Source organism: Neoarius graeffei, chromosome 5, assembly GCF_027579695.1.
Source record: "Neoarius graeffei isolate fNeoGra1 chromosome 5, fNeoGra1.pri, whole genome shotgun sequence".
Taxonomy (NCBI): domain Eukaryota; kingdom Metazoa; phylum Chordata; class Actinopteri; order Siluriformes; family Ariidae; genus Neoarius; species Neoarius graeffei.
The window spans coordinates 100,336,359-100,357,039 of NC_083573.1; the positions used below are offsets into that span (position 1 = coordinate 100,336,359).

General features: G+C 45.5%; 1 protein-coding gene across 2 annotated transcripts in view; it reads right to left on the minus strand.

Annotated features, from left to right (window-relative positions):
* LOC132887157 (NACHT, LRR and PYD domains-containing protein 12-like) overlaps positions 1-13,837 on the minus strand; it is an 85,971-nt gene extending 72,134 nt beyond the window's left edge. For both annotated transcript variants that reach the window (XM_060922619.1, XM_060922618.1), the window contains exons 1-6: positions 13,753-13,837; positions 13,444-13,521; positions 12,989-13,105; positions 12,772-12,829; positions 12,203-12,407; positions 10,195-11,965 (exon numbers count right to left, since the gene is read on the minus strand). In XM_060922619.1, coding sequence (XP_060778602.1) covers positions 10,195-11,965; positions 12,203-12,407; positions 12,772-12,829; positions 12,989-13,105; positions 13,444-13,496 — 2,204 coding nt within the window. In that variant the 5' untranslated portion in view covers positions 13,497-13,521; positions 13,753-13,837. The remainder of the gene's footprint in view (positions 1-10,194; positions 11,966-12,202; positions 12,408-12,771; positions 12,830-12,988; positions 13,106-13,443; positions 13,522-13,752) is intronic.
* Positions 13,838-20,681: the final 6,844 nt, after the last annotated feature.

Consider the following 20,681-nt stretch of genomic DNA (forward strand, 5'->3'; position numbering starts at 1 on the left):
ACGTGCCCAACACTGGTAATGATTGAAATAAATATAAGATTCGTGGTAAGACATTCATCTTTATGATTTCTATTCTGGAACTAAAATCCAATGTTAGTGTCGACCATCTATCCATATCTTTTTGAATTTCTTGATTTAGAGTCCCATAATTAATTTTGTACAGTTGTGTTAAGTTTCTACTAACACTTACACCTAGATATTTTATTGTTTTTGCTTTCCACTTTAATTTATATGTTTGTTGAATGGCTAGGGGTGGGGTATAGTTTATGGGTAGCACCTGTGTTTTGGTCACATTAAGTTTATAACCTGACAAGTAATGAAATGAATCCAGTCTTTCCATAAGTCTTGGAAGACAGACATCTGGTTGTTTTAGACTAATCATAACATCATCTGCAAATAGCCCGATTTTATGTTCCGTACCCTTTACTTCTATCCCTGCTATACCTTCATCTTCTCTTATTGCCTGGGCCAAAGGCTCTATGAAAATTGCAAAGAGAGTTGGTGATAAACAACAGCCCTGTCTAGTATATCTTTCCAATTTAAACCAGTCAGTGAGACTGCCATTTAGTTTAATTCTTGCTTTCGGGTCTTGATAAAGTGTTTTAATTATGTTTACTGAGTCCGTATTGAAACCGAATCTTTCTAAACTAAGATATAAAAATTTCCAACTGACGCTATCGAAAGCTTTTTCTGCATCTAAGCTGAGCAGCAGTGTACTTTCTCCCCTTTTTGTAACTTCAATTATGTATAAAGTCCTCCTTATATTATCTTGTGTTTGGCGCCCCTTAATAAAGCCATATTGATCTTCATTAATTAGTTCTGTCATGAACGTTTCAAGTCTCTTAGCTAGGATGGTTGTATATATCTTATAGTCACAATTTAATATTGATATTGGCCTATAATTTTCACAGAACTCTTTATCTTTCCCCTCCTTGGGAAGAACCATTATTATTGCTTCCCTCCAACAGGGAGGAATCTTGCCTTTTTTTAAGATTTCGTTAAATGCTGCTAATAACATTGGACCCAACTCCTTTTTAAACATTTTGTACCATTCGGCTGGGAATCCGTCACTCCCTGGGGCTTTATTTGATTTTAATTTACAGTATTAATGGCTTCCAGTTCCTTTGCTGTGATTATATGAATTTATACATTTGTTCTGTTTCTCTCCTATTGTTGGTAGATCTAATGAACCCAAAAAGTTTCTTATTAATTCTTCATCTGCCGAATGCGGTTGTGTATATAGCTTTTTATAGTACTTTTCAAAAGCTTTTTCTATTTTTCCTGGTTCAAGTTCTAGTGAATTGGTTGTGGGATCTCTGATTTTATGGATCGTGTTCATGAGTTGCTGTTTCCTTATTCGCCTAGCTAGTAATTTTGTAGCTTTGGGGCCTGATTCGTAATAAGTCTGCTTCAGAAGTCTAGATTTCTTTTCCACTTCGTCTCCAAGTATCTCATTCACTTCTGTCCTCACTTCCTTAATTCGTTGAATTACACCTATGTCTTTTGAGACTTTATGTTGTTGCTCCAATTTTTTAAGTTCTTCAATCTTCATCAGATATAATTTCAGTCAAGCTTTCTTATTGTATGCTGCTCGAGATATTAGTTTTCCCCTCATGACTGCTTTCATAGCATCCCAAAGAGTAGTGAAATCTACCTCCCCATTGTCGTTCTCTTCCCTGAATGTATTTATTTCTGCTTTGATCTCTTCAACAAATTCTGGATTATTTAGTACACCAACATTCATTCTCCATGCTGTATTCCTTTTCCTGCTGTTCATATTTAATGTCAAGTGGAGAATACAATGATCCAACAAGTCTGCTACTCCGATCGTACACTCATCTCATCTCATTATCTATAGCCGCTTTATCTTTCTACAGGGTCGCAGGCAAGCTGGAGCCTATCCCAGCTGACTATGGGCGAAAGGCGGGGTACACCCTGGACAAGTCGCCAGGTCATCACAGGGCTGACACATAGACACAGCGATCGTACACTCTTCTATCCTAAATTTATCTGCTGTATTCATGAAGAAATAATCTATTCTAGTATAGGTTGAGTGAGGAGCTAAATAGAATGTGAAGTCCCTTTCAAATGGATGCATTTCTCTCCAGACATCAATAAATCCCAGCTCTGTTAATACAGTATTTAAGTATCGAGTCACTTGGGTTTTGCTGCTTTTCTTTGCACTTGTCATGTCCAAGTCTTGATTCAGCATAATGTTAAAATCCCCCCCCACATATCAGTATCCCTTCTATTTCTTGAACAACAACTTCAAAGAAACTCTTGAAAAAACTCTTAACACTGTCGGGGGGTGCATAGACATTGACAAGTGTAACTAATTGATTATCAATTTTCCCTTTAACCAGAATGTATCTTCCCTCTTTATCCTTCATTTCCTTTAAGGTCTCAAATTTTACTGCTTTTGAAATTAAAATCATTACCCCCCTTTTCTTCCCTTTTTTATAAGAGCTATAGTATGTATTTTTAAATCCCAATTTTTGTTATATTTTTCGTGCTCCTGATCCGACAAATGTGTTTCTTGTAGAAAACTAATCTGTGATCTTTCTTTTTTAAATTTTGCTATGACCTTCCCCCTTTTCATTGGATCATTTAACCCGTTCACATTCAAAGACACCACTTTAAGTTGACTATGTTGCATCTCCTCCTTTCTTTAGATTTTCTCTTTCTTTCCCACTGACACCTGTAACTCGAACAACAATATGAATTCGAACGTTGTTTCCGATAACACCGGGCTTCTTTAATCATGCCCGCATCCCTGCTGGAAGGAGGGGGAAGGTCCCCCAGTAATGGTGGGGCCCCTCACTAGAGGTAGATAGAGGTCCTGCATAAAGACCCCCTTGCCTTCTAGTAGTGTCCAACATTTCTCTACATTCCAACTCCACCAATCTGATTAAAACGTATGAAAAGCCTATTTGTTTGAGGCAAGCTTTAGCCTAGTATACAGATTGTGTATTTAACAATAAGTAAATGAATAAACAAATATAATCTCCTGGGGTATTCCAATGTCTTAGTCTCTTTTTTCCCCCAAACCCTGATATTGCCCTTAAAGTATGCTACCACAAAGCCTTCCTCTGTAATTATGAATGAACATGTATAAGTGAATATAAAAGCCAGCACTAAATGTAATAAATAAAAAAAAGCCTTTTCCCTCCCCTCTTCTATCTCTTATACTCTACTATGGCCTGTTCATTAACATGTCTTACTATACATTTATACCGTGATTCATACTCATTTTAAGGTGAAACCTTATTCATGTCTGCATGTCCCCTTTCAGTCAGATGTTTTCTCCATCCTCGGCTCTCCGAAACTCCTGCAGCTTCCCTCTTGCGCATTGAGTTAATCCTCCGTGTGCCCGTGGTTCACCGACACGTTGCCACTGTGACGCCACCTGTATCCACTCCTCCATCGCGTGCCCCTCGTCCACTTCCTTCACCTGCACATCCATTCCCCTTTTCCTCATCTCTTTCGCTGCCTCTTGTGCGCTGCTGTAGAGCCGAGGTCCGCCGGTCCAGTGGATTCTGATACTGGTCAGGGGTGTTTGGAACCGGATGCCTTTAGCCTTGAGAGTCGTTTTGATCTCCATATAGGCTCTGCGCTTCTGTACCACCTCGGCCGCGTAATCGTTGTCAAAGAACAGGGGTGTGTTGCCAAGTTTAATCCGCTTTTCCCAGGCTTTCTTTAATGTCATCTCCTTTGTATCAAACCGGAGAAAGTTTATGATTATGGACCTCGGAGTCTCACCGGGACCAGGTCTCCTCGCTGCCGCTCAGTGCGCTCGTTGAATCAGCAGGTTAGTCCCCTCCTGCAGAGAAAGCTCTCTATGTAGTAACTCCTCAACAAAGCGGGTGACCGAGTCCCCCTCCAAGCTCTCCGGGACCCCAAATATCTGCACGTTGTTCCTCCTGGACCTTCCTTCGAGGTCGGTTAGCTTTTCCTTTAGCCTTCTCTGCTCGCGAAGGGCCGTCAGCAATGCACCTTTAGCTTCCATGTTGAATGTCTCAAGTTCCTCAATGCGTGTTTGTGCCTCATTAAGACTTTTCTTCTGGTCCCGTAGTTCGTCACTTTTTGCCTTCAGCCTATTGTTGATGTCTTCCTTAAAATTGGCAAACTCTTGTTTAAAACTTGCGTAAAGGGCCGTTATGTCATTTTTCATTTCTTCTTTAAGTTCACGGATTTCTTTACTGATGTCAGACAAATATTTGTATAGTGCTGGCATGTCGTCTTTGGCTAGTGCCTCGCCGCCATTACCCCCTGCTTCACTGCTTGCCTCCATTATGAATCCTTGCTTCTTTTCCTGTGTTTTCAGATTTTTTCAGCTTTTCTGATGGGTTCCCCCACTTATCCCTGTACCATCTATTTGAATTTGGTTTGTAGTTAGTTGAGGGGGAAGAGTTAATTGTCCTTGACTGGTGGGAGCTACAAACTACGCTGCCATTCCCTACATCGCTCAACCAGAAACCCCCTATATTATAATTTAAGGTAACTTCATGTTGTGCTGTGAGGTTCTATGCACTTTAACTTTTGAACCAACAGGTGCATTTGGATAAGTAAAGCCTATTTTTCTGCATTTTTGTAGTCCTAGTAATCTGTGGCAGCGGGGGCGTGGTCAAGCGCCGGTTTGTGACAGGAGGGCAGAGTCAGGGAAGGTGAGTGGCAGAATCACTACACCTGATGGCAATTAACCTGTGTTTGTGTGTCTTCCCAGTAACCGCACCCTATTTAAGGAGGCAGAGAGAGAGCTTCCCCGGACGAGAATGCAGTGTGTGTGTGTTTTTCTCTGTCTCCTGTTTGAAATTGTCTACTGAAAAGTGTGGCAATAAAGCCTGAATTGAATCCTGATCTCTGTCCTGCCGTCCTCTGTGCTCCACCCACCCATAGGGAACTTACCACAGTGGTGCTGAAACCCGGGACAGTGGAGCACCAACTCAGCAGCCCCATGGAATCCTCCCCGTTCGCCGACCTGGTCCACGCCCTCGCCACGGCTCAGTAAAGCCAGCACCAGGCGCTCGTCACAGTCCGAAAGGAACAAGAGCAGCGCTTCGAAGCCCTGGTGCCGGCCCAGAGGGAAGATCGCGAGGCGTTCCGGCATCTCCATGCGTCGGCGGGGTCCACCAGTGCTCCGGCCATGGGCCCGTCTCCCCTCACTGTCACCAAGATGGGCCCGCAGGACGACCCCGAGGCATTCCTCACGTTGTTTGAACAGGTCGCCAAAGCCTCGGGGTGGCCGATGGAGCAGTGCGCGGCGCGCCTCCTCCCCCTGCTAACGGGAGAGGCACAGCTGGCTGCGCTACAGCTCCCCGCCGACTGCCGGCTGGCCTACGCGGACCTCTGCCGGGCCGTCCTCCAGCGCGTGGGGCGCACACCAGAACAACAGCGCCAGCGCTTCCGCGCGCTGCGATTGGAGGAAGTCGGCCGGCCATTCGCGTTTGGCCAGCAGCTCCGGGACGCCTGCTGGCGGTGGTTGAGGGTCAACGATCGCGATGCCGAGGGAATCGTTGACCAGGTGGTACTGGAACAGTTCATCGCCCGCTTACCAGCCGGAACCGCGGAGTGGGTCCAGTGCCACTGCCCGGCGTCGCTGGATCAGGCAGTCGAGCTGGCGGAGGATCATCTGGCGGCTGTCCCGGTGGCAGGACAGCAGATGGCAGCTTCTCTTCTCTCCTCTCTCTCTCTCTCTCTCCCCCTCCTCCTGTGTCCCATCCTCGCCCCATTCCCCCACCGCGGAGGCGGGGGCCAGCACCACCCCAGCCGGCCCGCGGTGCCCTCCCGTTTCTCCCTTCTGTGTCTGTCTCTCCCCCACCTCAGGTGAGTGAGCCCCAGATCACCGGTGCAGAGGGAAAGCCCGGGCCAGTTTGCTGGCGCTGCGGGGAGCTGGGCCACATTCAACAGCAGTGCACAGCAATGGAAGTGGGCATGGTGGTTCGGATCCCTGACGCGCCAGAGGCTGCCCTCGATCGGGCCGGAGCATATCGCATACCGGTGAGTATCCAAGGAGCTACATATCAGGCGTTGGTGGATTCTGGTTGTAATCAGACCTCAATTCGCCAAAGTTCAAAACAAGGCATTGGGGGGAGCACAAGGGGTGAAGGTGTTGTGTGTGCACGGGGATGCTCACCGCTACCCTTTGGTATCGGTCCACATTATTTTCAGAGGGGAAAAATTTATAGCGAAGGCGGCGGTTAATCCTCGCCTTACCCACTCTTTAATTTTGGGGACTGATTGGCCAGGATTTCGGGGTTTAATGACGCGCCTAGTAGAGAGTGAGTCCTGCCATTTGACAGAGGGAGGTCCTGGTGTCGCTTTGGCGGGAGCAGCTGTCACAGAGCCATCTACGTCATCTCCGCATCAGAGTGAGGAGCCGCCGGCTCCTCCTCTCTCTATTGGGGAATCCCTCGCGGATTTCCCATTAGAGCAGTCGCGAGACAAGACTCTGCGGCATGCGTTTGACCAAGTGAGAGTAATCGATGGTCAAACGCTCCAGCTGAACGCCACCCCGTCCTTCCCCTACTTCGCGATTATGAAGGATAGATTATACCGAGTGACGCAGGACACTCAAACTAAAGAGCGAGTCACGCAGCTTTTAATTCTGAAGAGCCACCGGGAATTGGTATTCCAGGCAGCTCACTTTAATCCCATGGCTGGACACTTGGGGCAGGATAAAACACTAGCCCGAATAATGGCCCGATTCTATTGGCCGGGGATTCACGGCGATGTCCGTAGGTGGTGTACGGCATGCCGCAAATGCCAGTTAGTAAATCCAGCGGCCATTCCAAAAGCGCCTTTGCGCCCTCTACCATTAATCGAGACCCCGTTTGAGAGAATTGGGATGGATCTCATCAGGCCATTAGATTGGTCAGCACGAGGGTACCGCTTTATATTAGTTCTGGTGGACTATGCAACGCGATACCCGGAAGCAGTGCCTCTGCGCAATATCTCAGCACGCAGTATTGCAGAGGCACTCTTCCGCGTCATCTCCCGAGTTGGAATCCCGAAAGAGATTCTGACTGATCAAGGCACCTCGTTTATGTCACGTACACTGAACGAACTGTATGGGTTGTTGGGGATTAAGCCGATCCGCACCAGTGTGTATCACCCACAAACTGACAGTTTAGTAGAACGGTTCAACCGCACCCTCAAAAATATTATTAAAAAATTCGTGAGTGAGGACGCATGTAATTGGGATAAGTGGCTCGAACCCTTGCTGTTCTCAGTGCGAGAGGTCCCCCAAGCCTCCACGGGGTTCTCCCCATTTGAATTATTATACGGGCGTAAGCCGTGCGGCATCCTAGATGTGCTGCAGGAAAATTGGGAGGAGGGACCTTCACAAAGCAAAAATGAAATCCAGTACGTTATGGACCTGCACGCAAAACTCCACACACTCACCCACCTAACTCAGGAGAATTTGCGGCAGGCCCAGGAACGGCAAGCCCGCCTGTACAACAAGGGTACGCGCCTTAGAGAGTTCACTCCGGGAGATAAGGTACTCGTACTGTTGCCCACGTCGAGCTCCAAATTGATTGCCAAGTGGCAAGGACCCTTTGAGGTCACACGGCAAGTCGGGGACGTCGACTATGAGGTGAGGCGAATGGACAGGGGTGGGGCGCTACAGATTTACCACCTCAATCTGCTTAAACTCTGGAACGAGGAGGTCCCCGTGGCGTTGGTGTCAGTAGTTCCGGAGAATGCGGAGCTGGGGCTGGAGGTTCAAAAAGGGACATTGGCATCATGTACCTCTCCGGTCCCCTGTGGAGACCACCTCTCCCCGACCCAACTCACGGAGGTCGCCCAGTTGCAGACCGAGTTTTCAGATGTGTTCTCGCCCCTGCCCGGTCGCACTAACCTCATAGAGCACCAAATAGAGACGCCCCCGGGGGTGGTAGTGCGTAGCCGCCCTTACAGACTACCCGAACACAAAAAAAGGTGGTTCGGGAAGAACTTCAGACCATGCTCGAAATGGGCATCATCGAGGAGTCCCACAGTGACTGGAGCAGCCCGGTGGTCTTGGTACCCAAGGCCGACGGGTCGGTCCGGTTCTGTGTGGACTATAGAAAAGTCAACGCGGTGTCTAAATTCGACACGTACCCAATGCCTCGTATTGACGAGCTGCTCGATCGACTAGGCACGGCTCGCTTTTATTCGACACTGGATTTGACGAAGGGATATTGGCAGATCCCCTTGACTCCATTATCCTGGGAAAAAATGGCCTTTTCCACATCGTTTGGCTTGCACCAATTTGTCACACTTCCTTTTGGGCTGTTTGGGGCACCCGCTATGTTTCAGCGGCTGATGGACAGGGTCCTCCGCCCCCACACCACCTATGCGGCCGCATACCTGGATGATATAATCATTTATAGTAACGACTGGCAGTGGCACTTACAACACCTGAGGGCCGTCCTTAGGTCGCTGAGGCGAGCGGGTCTCACTGCCAACCCGAAGAAGTGTGCGATTGGGCGGGTGGAAGTACGGTATCTGGGCTTCCACTTGGGCAACGGGCAGGTGCGTCCCCAAATTAACAAGACAGCAGCAATTGCGGCCTGCCCGAGGCCCAAGACCAAAAAGGGGGTGAGACAGTTCCTGGGGCTGGCTGGCTACTATCGTAGGTTTATACCTAATTATTCGGACGTCACCAGCCTGCTGACTGATCTCACTAAAAAGGGAGCACCAGATCCGGTCCAGTGGACGGAGCAGTGCCAGTGGGCTTTCTCTGAGGTAAAGGCTGCACTGTGTGGGGGGCCACTATTACACTCCCCTGACTTTTCTCTCCCTTTTGTGTTGCAGACCGACGCGTCGGACAGAGGGCTGGGGGTGGTGTTGTCCCAGGAGGTGGAGGGGGAGGACCGCCCCATCCTGTACATCAGCAGGAAGCTGTCGGTGCGTGAGGGGCGCTACAGCACCATAGAAAAAGAATGTCTAGCAATCAAGTGGGTGGTCCTCGCCCTCCGGTACTACCTGCTGGGGCGCCCTTTCACCCTCTGTTCGGACCACGCGCCCCTCCAGTGGCTCCACCGCATGAAAGATGCCAACGCGTGGATCACCCATTGGTATCTGGCACTCCAACCATTCAATTTCAAGGTGGTCCACAGGCCGAGGGGGCGCAGATGGTCGTGGCGGACTTCCTCTCCCATCAAGGGGGGGGGGGGGGGGGGGTCGGCTGCAGGCCGGACAGCCGCCCGGCCTGAGTCGGGCGGTGGGGGTATGTGGCAGCGGGGGCGTGGTCAAGCACCGGTCTGTGACAGGAGGGCGGAGTCAGGGAAGGTGAGTGGCAGAATCACTACACCTGACGGCAATTAACCTGTGTTTGTGTGTCTTCCCAGTAACCGTGCCCTATTTAAGGAGGCAGAGGGAGAGCAGAGAGAGAGCTTCCCCGGACGAGACTGCAGTGTGTGTGTGTTTGTCTCTGTCTCCTGTTTGAAATTGTCTACTGAAAAGTGTGGCAATAAAGCCTGAATTGAATCCTGATCTCTGTCCTGCCGTCCTCTGTGCTCCACCCACCCATAGGGAACTTACCACATAATCTTTTATATTGGTAAAGATGTTTATAGGACCATTTCTCAGTGTCTTTGTTTTTTTAATCAATAGTTTTTCAGTAAAAACTTAATATTTAACACATCACTCAATTTTAATCACAAAAAGAGAAAATCGCAACAATTTCTCGCAACTTTCACTTCCTCCCACAATGTAATCGTAACAAAAACCTAAAAAACACCGCAACTTTCATCGCAATTTTTTGGAAACCCCCCCGCAACATCAGACGTTTTAGCCCACAACAATCACAAAAAAGGCCCGCGAAATCCTGGGGGGACTGAAAAATCTTTATATGGAATTGATAGCTGCATAGATGAAAATCTTCAACATAAATCAACACAAAGTTGTATGTTGAGTTTCAAACAGACAATAAAACTGTTAGTGTGCATCATTCTCTGCTCATACACACACCTCTGATTTCTGCGTGTTTGGAGTGGACCTAAGTACAGGTCATGTGTGCGTGTGTATCAAAAGGTTGGTTTAATAACCTGTTACTGTAAAAAGTGAAGCAATCTCCTGTAAAAAGTACCAGAGGTTTGTTTAAAGAAAATTAGAGTAACTATTAAAAAGCATTAATTTAAACACTACAGTTCAGTGTTACATTAAAATAACAAACCATGCAGTAATACATTTAGAAATAAAAATACTCACAAAGCTTTTCTGGAGTCTTTGACCACTCGCAGCAGCTTCAGAAGACATTCCTCTGATCGGTCATATTTCTTCAAATCAAATACATCCAGCTTCTGTTCTGAGTTCAGTAACACAAAAACCAGAGCTGACCACTGAGCAGGAGAGAGACTGACTCCACTGAGACGAACATAATCTCTTCTGTTCAGGTAACGTTGTACTTCCTGCACTAGAGAATGATCATTCAGTTCATTCAGACAGTGGAACAGATTGATGGATTTCTCTGGAGATGGATTCTCCCTGATCTTCTCCTTGATGTACTTGACCGTTTCCTGTTTGCTGTGAGTGCTGCTTCTTATCTGGGGCATTAAGCCTCGTAAGAGAGTCTGATTGGACTCCAGTGAGAGACCCAAAAGGAAGCGGAGAAACAGGTCCAGGTGTCCATTCTCACTCTGTAAGGCCTTGTCCACTGCATTCCTGAGAAAATCAAACATGTTTGCCTTGGTGAAAACATCAGGCAGATCAACAGTTTGATTATCTGTTACATTTCTGCAGATGAAGGAGAGAAATGTGTATAAAGCAGCCAGAAACTCCTGAACACTCAGATGTACAAAGCTGAACACCTTCCCCAGGTGAAGCCCAAACTCCTCTCTGAAGATTTGGGTACAAACTCCTGAGTACACTGATGCTTCTCTCACATCAATGCCACACTCTGTCAGGTCTTCCTCATAAAAGATCAGATTTCCTTTCTCCAGCTGTTGGAAACCCAGTTTTCCCAGTGCCAGGATACTCTCTCTGATCTGCTGAGGATCAGGGTCACATTTCTGATGGTACTTTTGGTCCCTGTGTTTGATCTGAAAGATCAGGAAGTGTGTGAACATTTGAGTCAGAGTCTTGGGGATCTCTCCACTCTCTGCTTCACCCAACATTCTCTCTAGAACAGTGGCTGAGATCCAGCAGAAGACTGGGATGTGGCACATGATGTAGAGGCTTCTTGAAGACTTCAAGTGTGTGATGATTTTATTGGCCAGGCTCTGATTACTGATCCTCTTCCTGAAGTACTCCTCTTTCTGAGGATCACTAAAACCTCGTACCTCTGTTACCTGGTCTACATACTCAGGAGGGATCTGATTGGCTGCTCCTGGTCTAGAGGTTATCCAGAGGAGAGCAGAGGGAAGCAGATTCCCCTTGATGAGGTTTGTCAGCAGCACATCCACTGAGGCCGACTCTGTCACATCACACAATCTCTCATTGTTCTGGAAATTTAGAGGAAGTCGACACTCATCCAGACCATCAAAAATCAACAGGACTTTGTTAATATCCCAGTTAATTAATTGTAATTTTTTCGTTTCTGGGTAAAAATGATGAAGAAGATTAATCAGACTGAGATTTTTCTGCTTCATCAGATTCAGCTCTCTAAAGGGAAGTGGAAACATGAAGGTGACGTCCTGATTCGCTTCTCCTTCAGTCCAGTCCAGAATGAACTTCTGCACAGAGACTGTTTTTCCAATTCCAGCAACTCCTTTAGTCAGCACACTTCTGATGGACGTGCCGTTAAAGAGATCATTACATTTGATGGGTGTCTCCTGTGTAGCTGGTCTCCTGAACACTGTCTCAATATGTCTCACTTCATGTTCGTTATTGACATCTCCACTCCAACTCTCTGTGATGTAGAGCTCTGTGTAGATCTCATTCAAAAGTGCTGAGTTTCCATGCTGTGAGATCCCTTCATTAATTCTTTTAAACTTCTCTCTCAGGTTGGATTTCAGCTTTTGCTGAGACACAGAGACGAGTTCTGATGAACGAAGTCAGAACATCTTTTAATGCAAAATCACTGAGCAGAATATAAGTGAAATATTAATGTATGTTGCTGATTAATGTATAAAATATAGACACAAACCATATACATTGCAAAATAAAATTCATTTCAGAGTTCTCATATCACTGACTTTTTCTGGTTGATACATTTAATATAATGTGTTTAAATATCAACCAAACTTATGTTAATAAAGCCTTGACTCAGAGCTCTTACTGTTGCGCAGTGTGTGAGCGAGATCTGTGTGGTTCATGTTCTTCAGGAAGTGCAGTGTGATCTTCAACACCCCCTCTTTGACACTGCTCTGATCCTCCTCGTCCTCCACCTCCCTCTCAGAGCATGCTGGATAATCTGGACTAAGGAGCATCTTAAACCTCTTCAGCTCGTGCTTTATCACAGTGACAACTTTGTGCTCCAGATCCTGATATGAAACAGAAAGAAAAAAATAATATTTTTTTTGTAGTTAATCATAAATCTTCTCCAAGCAGATGTCATAAATATGTGTTTTGCATGAAATACAGCATTGGCATTTAAAATAGTGTATTCCAGGCATGTTAACTGGGGAGCATCCAGACAATCTGGTTTCTGCTGAGAGCGAAGACGAGCAAAAACATGAAGGTCACTCAGTGAGTATTTCTGTGTTGAAACCAGTGAGGACAACAGAACACACTCATGTTCTCTCTTAGTGTTGCTCAGGATTTTGCTCTGTCACATTGTAGTGAGAGTGGAATAGGTGTAATGATTATTCAAAAATGGTGATATTTGCAAATATTACACACACACACCTTGAATATGGCCTCCAAATCACTCTTCTCAGTTAATTTTGATTTGTTGTTCTGTGGTCTATGAACAAACAAGAGACTTGTTAAAAGTTTAACATGGACTATAAATCATATTCATAACTACAAACACAAACCAGCGAATACACAGATATTTCAGAGATGTCGGATTTCCTGAGAGTGTGAGTGATAAAACACTGCGCTCACATTAAACTGTACTAACCTCAGATCAAGAGCACCATCTGTGTCTTTAAACTTTATTGGACGATCCATTGACCTGTCACTCTTCATGGACACACAGCTGGGTTCAGGTGAGTCTGATCTCTTACCCTGAATCAGACTAAACACACACAACCACTGCATCATTATTACTGCTCTGCAGCAAAACTGAATGATTAAACTGGAGTTAAAATATGATGTTATTCCTTATTAACACTGATACGATTCTTTAACCTTCATACTTTATCCAGTTACAGGGACAACTTGGGGTTAGACGTGTTGCTCAGTAGATTCATGTCATTAATCATCAGCTGTTTTTTGAACATATTTGTCCAAAGCTGCTGAATTAAACTCTTCACTAATCACTTTTCACAGAAACACATCAGGGTGCAAAGTCTGTTTAGTGTTGGCGAATATGAGAATATTTATGTGTTTAAGCGAGTCACACCATTCACTCACCTCTCATCTTTCTTTGTGTCCTGTTTCCCAGAAACACTCATTTTGGAGGTCATGTCTCCTTCAGATTATACCCGTAAACTGAGAGAGAGAGAGAGAGAGAGAGAGAGAGAGAGAGAGAGAGAGGGACACATATTTACTTGACTCCCACACAGGAGTGTTCAGTCTTACTCTGTATCATCACATGGTTTACTCACAGGGAAATCAAGTCCTACAGTAAAATATGTAAGTTACAACTTCAGTAAAATTCATCTGAACTGTTCATCTAGTGTAGATCCACAACATTCACATATTATAGATTTAGATACTTACTGTATTCATATTCTCCTGTGAATGTTTTGCTCTCTTGTCATTACAAAATGGAGTTTCTATTACCCTGAAACCGGTTTGAACTGGCTCATGTAAAGGTAAGAAATGACAGGTACAGAGTAGGAGGTGGAGTCAAAACACACACACACACACCATTCAATACATTTAACTTCATTCCCCTTACTTTTCTCTTCAATTTTATTGAATCCTAGTGAGTTAAGAGTGTTAAGAGAAAGCAGTCCTGGTTCTGGGATAACAAACGAATGAACACACACACACACGCGTTATTAATATATAGGTTTCCACACTTGTATCTGTCTCCATTCTTCTGCCCTGATAAAAATATCAAATGGAAAATGACAGACTCCTGGGAGAGAGAGAGAGAGAGAGAGAGAGAGAGAGAGTAGTGCATTTACATAATTCTTCAACAAGGCCCGAAATCTGATTTTGGGGTGACCACCACTGGTTGTACTCCTTTTACGAGGCCTACATTGTGTTTACCTGTTGCCCAGAGATGTTTAGGCACTTCTGCAACATTCTCATAATACTCGTTCTAGTCAACATTCGCTTGTCATTCCTCATTTTGGTGCTTTTGGTAAGTTTTCATTTTGTATCATTGGTGCTTAGTTATGGAATAGTCTTCCTTCTACTTTCGTCAATTCTAGTCAATCTTTGTTAAATTTTAAGAAAAATGTTAAGCCTTATATGTATAATGGTATGACTTCTATTGAGAATACTGATTTTAGTTTTTTAAATTAATTTTTGTATATTTTTATTAGTATCAGGTTTATATCTCTCTTCCATGTCACATCTTGTATTAAGGGGACCACAATGTAAACAAGTTTTGAACCTTTTTGTGTTGTCCCCAGCATTATCTACAGTATTTTGTATTTTATGTATTTTCTTATACTCATGCTTATTTTGGATTATTTTGTTACGTTTATCATTTTTATGTACTGTATTATTATCAAATCAAATCAAATCTGTGAGACATGGAGAATCAGTGGTCAATTTGGGAAATTGCCCCTCCATGTTTTTCCTGCCAAACAATTTCTCTCACTGCAGGGACAATGACATTTACACTACCGTTCAAAAGTTTGGGGTCACTGTGAAATGTCCTTATTTTTGAAAGAAAAGCACTGTTCTTTTCAATGAAGATCACTTTAAACTAATCAGAAATACACTCTATACATTGCTAATGTGGTAAATGACTATTCTAGCTAAATTCTACTAAATGTCTGGTTTTTGGTGCAATATCTACATAGGTGTATAGAGGCCCATTTCCAGCAACTATCACTCCAGTGTTCTAATGGTACAATGTGTTTACTCATTGCCTCAGAAGGCTAATGGATGATTAGAAAACCCTTGTACAATCATGTTAACACAGCTGAAAACAGTTTAGCTCTTTAGAGAAGCTATAAAACTGACCTTCCTTTGAGCAGATTGAGTTTCTGGAGCATCACATTTGTGGGGCCGATTAAATGCTCAAAATGGCCAGAAAAATGTCTTGACTATATTTTCTATTCATTTTACAACTTATGGTGGTAAATAAAAGTTTGACTTTTCATGGAAAACACAAAATTGTCTGGGTGACCCCAAACTTTTGAACGGTAGTGTAGGTCCATCTGATAAGCGTCTAATGTTTTGCTATACAATACCATCGGATCTTCGGTATAGCACCAATCACACTCATCCACACATGCGCACACCCATGGACCCAAATCTTTCCAGCAATCCCCATTTTCTTTCACCAGTGGCAGGCTCTGGTCTGACTCTTCCTGAGGAGGACTAGAATACACCACACATCTGTGCACTGACCAAAGCATCTTTCTAAGAATAATCTTCTCTTACTTCTTGTCCTCTCTACACCATTCTTGCTCAAACTTAATGTCTGGTATATCATGGCTCACATGGGCTGTGCAATGGAGTTCAGCGGGTAACATATATTCTGTGTTGTAGGGAATAGTATGTGTTTTTGCCATTTCAACCATAGTTCATAGATAAGATATCTGAGGGTGCCAGTCTCCATTTATACATGGAAAGAGGAAACATAGGGTCTAACCTTACCATAATCAAGCTAGGGTTGTCCTCCAATGAAGGCCTTACCCCTTTAATCCCCTTGGGGGTGGTGATGAGACACATGTTAAGTTTTTGCATTCGGTCTCTACCTAACAGGTTTACTGGACAGCAGTGTGACAGCAAATGTTGCACGCTTGAATGAAAAATGTCCTCAACAGTGTGCTGAGTTTCAAGGGTTCTGTTTTATTCCATTTCTGTAACATTACAGCTCCAGCAACATGAAACTTCCGCCTCCATTTTTCTATCCACTCTTTCTGATAAGTTTCGTTTCTCACCCTTCCTGTTAAAACTACCACAGATTCATATCTGGTCTTCAACTGCCATCTACTGGTCACAAAGTGAAACAGCACTATGAGCCAAACTAAATTACATTCTCATAACAGGGCAACAAAAAGACAGAAGATGAGAATAAGGGAACAACTAAAAAGACAAGAAAATGGGGGGTACACTACACAAACAATGAGAATTTGAAAGTTTCAGACTCACCTAGGCTACATGGGGGGGGGAGTGAATTTCTTCAAAACCCATTGTCCTGAAGCACCCATAGTTATCTGGAAGCATCCACTGATCTTAGGTGGAGTGGAAAAGTCTGAAGCCTTAAGATTTACCAGAGACAGTTAGAGTAAGGCCCTGTGATGACCTGGCGACTTGTCCAGGGTGTACCCCGCCTTTCGCCCGTAGTCAGCTGGGATAGGCTCCAGCTTGCCTGCGACCCTGTAGAACAGGATAAAGCGGCTAGAGATAATGAGATGAGATGAGTTAGAGTAAGCATATGCATTTTTTTGACACACTTTATTTGTATAAAGAGCATATGTTCCTACATAGTGGACTCTTTCCCTATCTTCTAAGTGTGTGATAGCAGCATGCAAAACCAAAGCATTTTCTTCATTGCATACAGAGTCTTTGTTATTAACAGGATCTGAGGGGAGTTGAGCTAGCTCTCAGTCTGCTTCCTCTATGGTCGGCCCTAGACTTGCTTTTTTCCCTTTTGGGGGCAATCACGGGCCCAATGATCTTATGCTCCACAGATGAAACAGCCTGTGTTTTCAGAATGGCCTCTTTTCCTTACGTCCACGGCCTTGACCTTGGCCTTCTCCCCTGGCTTTGTGTCCATCCCCCAGTACTTGTACCATTGTGAGCATGGCTTTGTGCATAGTGTCATCTCTGGCTTTCTGTTTTTGTCCCGCCTTTTCATTCAGCTTCTTCTCTGCATGTACAGCATGTCTCTCAAGTTCGAACAGCTTGCAGACTTCCCATGTAACACACCCGTCTTTGACCATTCTTACAATCTTTGGTTTCAGGCCATTCAGGAGGGCATTCTTCAAATGAGCCTCATAGGGCATGACCTGGTGTGACTGATGGCCATATCATGTGGTCTTTCCAAGCCAGAATGTGCAATATAGGCAATTTTGAGGCATTAAGTATCGTGAGACGGTTTCATCCTCTTCCTGTTTGCAAGTCATGACTTGTGTGACATCCATGCACACTGGGAATTGTTCAGTCAGGTGGGTTTGCATGACTGTAATAAAGTTTCAGTATGCTGTGTTAGCACCATCTTCCTGGTCTGGGTCCCGCACACAAATTTCTACTTCCGGGAAAACAGTGTGAACTTTCCTAAATTCTAGTCCCAGTTTCTTCACACAGCACATTTCATAACTAGTAGGGAAATAAGTCTTGCAGAAATGACACAGCTCCTCAGCACACTTTGGATGTTACATTTTTCCTCTCTGTCCCTGTGATGGGTTAGAATTCTGATCTCACATTGCAGCCACTGCTTGCCACATTTTCAATGCAGCCCAAGCCACATTAACTCTATGCTTTTACTTCTCCTCTTATTTTCTTCATCAATTTGCTTAGGTCTTTCTTCTAATGCTGAAATTTGCCTAACACTCAAACTTCCTGCCTCAGGAAAGCCACGACGTTCAACCCAAAACCTGAATTGTTTACATGAGTCCGGACCATAATTTTGTGTCATATACAGTGCCCAGCATAAATTAGTACACCCCCTTTGAAAAGTAACATTTTAAACAATATCTCAATGAACACAAACAATTTCCAAAATGTTGACAAGACAAAGTTTAATATAACATCTGTTTAACTTATAATGTGAAAGTAAGGCTAATAATATAACTTAGATTACACATTTTTTCAGTTTTACTCAAATTAGGGTGGTGCAAAAATGAGTACACCCCACAACGAAAACTACTACATGTAGTACTTTGTATGGCCTCCATGATTTTTAATGACAGCACCAAGTCTTCTAGGCATGGAATGAACAAGTTGGCAACATTTTGCAACATCATGTTAGGACTGGGGACTGTCTTGGCCTCTAGAGGCCGCTGTTATTTCTTTATCTTGTCATGTTTGTTTTGGCCTCTAGAGGCCGCCACTGTTTCTGTGTTTTGTGTTTGTTTTCATGTGCCTTTTACCCCACCTGTTTTTCATTTTCTGCCCCGCCTAGTTTCCTAATTAACCTGTGTACCGTATATATACTTCCTCAGTTTAGCCCCTTGTCATGGAGTCTTTGTGCTGCTTATGGCTAGTAACCTCTGTCTCGTGTACCTTGCTTATGTCCTTGTGTTTTTTGGTATTTTGCTTTCTTTTTGGACTTTGTACCTTTTGGATCTTCTGAGTGTTTGCATTTTTGCCTTTTCTTTTCTGATTTTTGGACTTTGAACGTTTGGATGTTTTTTATTTTTCCTTTTATCTTCTGAGCATTTGGATTTTACTTTTGTTATTTTTTGCTTTGGATTTTGGATCTTCTGAGCGTTGTAAATAAACTGTTTTTGAACTCTACTTTCGCCTCACTCCTCTGCACTTGAGTCATTCCCTTGGTGGCCTAGTGGGGGTTTGCTGGATTATTATACCAGCGACCTGGGTTCGATTCCCAGCAAAACCCTAACAGAAAGACTCTGTCATGACCAACTCAGCAGAGGCTGCTTCAACTGTCTACCTGGCCAACCTTCAGGGAATTATGGCAGCTTTAACATGCTTCGGAGCGACCATGGACACTCATGGATGAACGCTCGCAAGCCAACGTGAGGCCCTTGCTTGACATGAGGTACTGCTTCAGCAAATTGGGAAAACCCTGGCACAGCTGACTCCTACACCTGCATCTCCCCCTCCTGATCTTGCTCCTGCTCCACCATCTGCTCCCGCTCCAGTGCCTCCAGCCACGCTGCCTCCCTCACCTCGCGAACCCTGCCTTCCTGCGCCACAGAGGTATGGCGGCAAGCACGGTGAGTGCCGGGAGTTCCTTACCCAGTGCCAACTCACTTTTGAGCTCCAGCCTTCCACCTACACAATGGATCGCCGCAAGATTGCATATGTGATAACCTTGTTAGCTGATAAGGCACGAGCTTGGGCAACAGCCATCTGGCAAAGACAGGGACCCGAGTGTTCTGACTTCAAGCTGTTTATGGAGGAGATGCTTTGGGTCTTCGATCAGGCAGACATCAGTAAAGATGCAGCCAGGAAGCTCATGTCCGTCCGGCAGGAGGGAAGCGTTGCAGACTACGCCATCTCATTCCGGACGCTCGCAGCAGTCAGTGGGTGGAATGAGAAGGCCCTGGTTTCAGCCTTCCACCATGGTCTGTCTGATCCCATCAAAGATGGTCTGGCCTCCATCGGATGCCCAAGTGACCTCGAAACCCTGATCTCACATGCCATTCATCTTGACAACAGGATTAGAGAGCGCCCCCAAGTCCTGAGCTTCCCCGGTCTCACTGCCTCGACCTGGAGCCCATCTACCTCCTCCAGTGACTGTCCGGAGCCCATGCAAGTGGGCCGTACCCGTCTCTCCGCATCTGAGAGGGAGCGCAGAAGGAGGGACAAGTGCTGCATCTACTGTGGCAAGCCTGGCCACTTCCAAGCATCATGTCCAGAGCTCTCGGGAAAAGGACCGCCCCGTCCAGCTGAGGGAGGGTTGTGACAGGGCCTACCCTCTCTCCTGAACTTCCTGGCCAAGGAGTCTACATCCCGGTCTCCATCTCCTGGGGTGAGTCCATCCACTCTTGCCAGGCCTTGCTAGACTCCGGGGCGGCTGGAAACTTTATGGATGTCCACTTTGCCCGAACAATCAATGTCCCGACTGCACCTCTTGAAGTCCCGCTGTCTGTGTCTGCCCTGGATGGCCAAGCTTTAGGTGATGGAAGAGTCACCCAAGTTACTTCTCCAGTCTTTCTCCAGTCTCAAGGTCACAAAGAGGAAATATCCCTGCACCTTATTCATTCGCCAGAGTTCCCAGTGATTCTAGGCCTTCCTTGGCTTACCCGCCACAACCCACGCATAGACTGGGTAACAAGCCAGGTTGTGGAATGGGGCCCTGCATGCCATGCCTCTTGTTTGCTCTCTAGCTCTTGTGTGTCTCCTGCCAAGCCTCCTGATCTCACCGAGTTATCTCAAGTTCCCACAGAGTACTGGGACCTTAAAGAAGTCTTCAACAAGAGTAGGACCACCGTTCTTCCTCCGCACCGTGCCTATGACTGTGCCATTGACTTGCTCCCTGGGACTACCCCTCCTCGGGGCAGACGGTTCTCCCTCTCTCAGCCAGAACGCAAGGCCATGGAAGAATACATCAAGGACGCCCTGGTCTCTGGGTTCATTCGACCCTCCACTTCACCTGCTGGTGCCGGCTTCTTCTTTGTCGGCAAGAAGGATGGGGGGCTCCGACCATGCATTGACTACAGGGGCCTGAACAAGATCACTGTGCGCAACTGCTATCCCCTTCCGCTGATGTCCACAGCATTCGACCTGCTCCAAGGTGCCACCGTCTTCACCAAGTTGGACTTACGGAACGCATACCACCTCATCCGTATCCGACAGGGAGACGAGTGGAAGACTGCCTTTAACAC